Raw genomic sequence first — 1397 nt, 5'->3', positions numbered from 1 at the left:
GCTGGCTGAATGGACATGGGGAATCCGAGGTGGAAAGGAGGACTGTGCTGTCACAGTATGGGGAGAGCAATTAGAGTCACATAACAATGTATATATAAATTTTTGTATGGGAAAAAATAAAAATTAAAAAAAAACCCTTTGGAGCACAGTTCTACTCTGACATGCACGGGGAGTCACCGTAAGTCAGAATCAAACAGTCGACTCAACAGCAACTGGTTATTTTTTAAGGGCAGGGTGTGGGGGGAAGAGCCTTTCTTCTGCAGTAGCACTGTGAGTGTTCACCCTGTCAACCTTTAGGTTAGCAGTCAAGCTCAAATGGTTTGCGCCCCCCAGGGGCCTCTGATGAAAATATACGTGGTCTTTATTATGATTGGGACAAAATTTATGAAGGCTTCCACATGTAGTCGAAACTACAGGCAGTGTCTGGAAGGGCTTTATTCGTTTTTTCTGCACAGTAACTGTCCTTCTTTTCCAGCACAGCCTGGGTCACATGGGCCCCATCCTTTGCCTCTGATTTTATCATTCTCCCTGCTGGAGAGCTTGTCAATGGAAAGTTGCCTGCATCAGTCTGAAGGGGCCTTTTTAAGTTCCCGAATGTCATACGATTATAAGTTTGTGACGCTTCGCTTTCCTAGTTCTGTTATTGTTGGGTGCCATCGAGTCAACTCTGACCCTAGCGACCCCAGGAGACAGAGTAGAGCTGCCTCATGGGGTTTTGTAGGATGTAATGTTTACAGGAGCAACACATCTTTCTCCCGTGGAGCCGCTAGGTGGGTTTGAACAACCAACCTTTTGGTTAGCAGCCGAGAGCTTAACCGTGGCGCCACCGGGCTCCTTTTCGTACTCCCAGCTGCAGCCGTTTTGCTTGTCTTGTTTACAGCCTGCAGGAATTGGTAATTTTTTGTCCCCTGCAGGTCTCACCGTGACTGTATTTCATCATGGCCCTCTACTTTGATCACCGCGTAGAAACCCCCGAATCAGTCGGCTCACCTTCCCACATAAGCTGGCACCCTGTCCATCCCTTCCTGGCAGTTGCCTCTGTCAGCAGCACCTCGGGAGGCAGCGTGGATGTTTACCTGGAACAGGTGAGCCCCGGAGCAACTGCTGTGGCTTCAGTAGCTTCTTGCTCTTGTTTCTTTTTTGTTCACGTGTGTGCGTGTGTGTGCATGTGGGGTGTGTGCAGTGTGTGTGGGGAGAGTGTGCAGTTGAGTGTTCACGTGTGCTTGTGCAGTGTGTGTGTGCGTGGAGGTGTGCAGTGTGTGTGTGCATGTGCGTGTGTGCGTGGGGGGTGTGCAGTGTGTGTGGGTGTATGCGTGTGGGCGTGCGTGTGCACGTGTGGGTACGTGTGGGTGTGCAGTGTGTGTGTGGGTGTGCAGTGTGTGTACATGTGGGTGTGC

At 50.3% G+C, this 1397-nt stretch overlaps 1 protein-coding gene across 1 annotated transcript in view; it reads left to right on the top strand.

Annotated features, from left to right (window-relative positions):
• Positions 1-938: 938 nt before the first annotated feature.
• The window catches only part of IFT140 (intraflagellar transport 140), a 60903-nt gene continuing 60444 nt past the window's right edge, over positions 939-1397 (top strand). Inside the window, exon 1 of the mRNA XM_023728382.1 lies at positions 939-1085. Within this exon, the coding sequence (XP_023584150.1) occupies positions 939-1085 (147 nt within the window). The remainder of the gene's footprint in view (positions 1086-1397) is intronic.

Source organism: Trichechus manatus, unplaced genomic scaffold (genome assembly GCF_000243295.1).
Source record: "Trichechus manatus latirostris isolate Lorelei unplaced genomic scaffold, TriManLat1.0 scaffold00024, whole genome shotgun sequence".
Classification (NCBI taxonomy): domain Eukaryota; kingdom Metazoa; phylum Chordata; class Mammalia; order Sirenia; family Trichechidae; genus Trichechus; species Trichechus manatus.
Note: the sequence above shows the minus strand (reverse complement) of the source record. Positions and strands in the feature narration are given on the sequence as shown.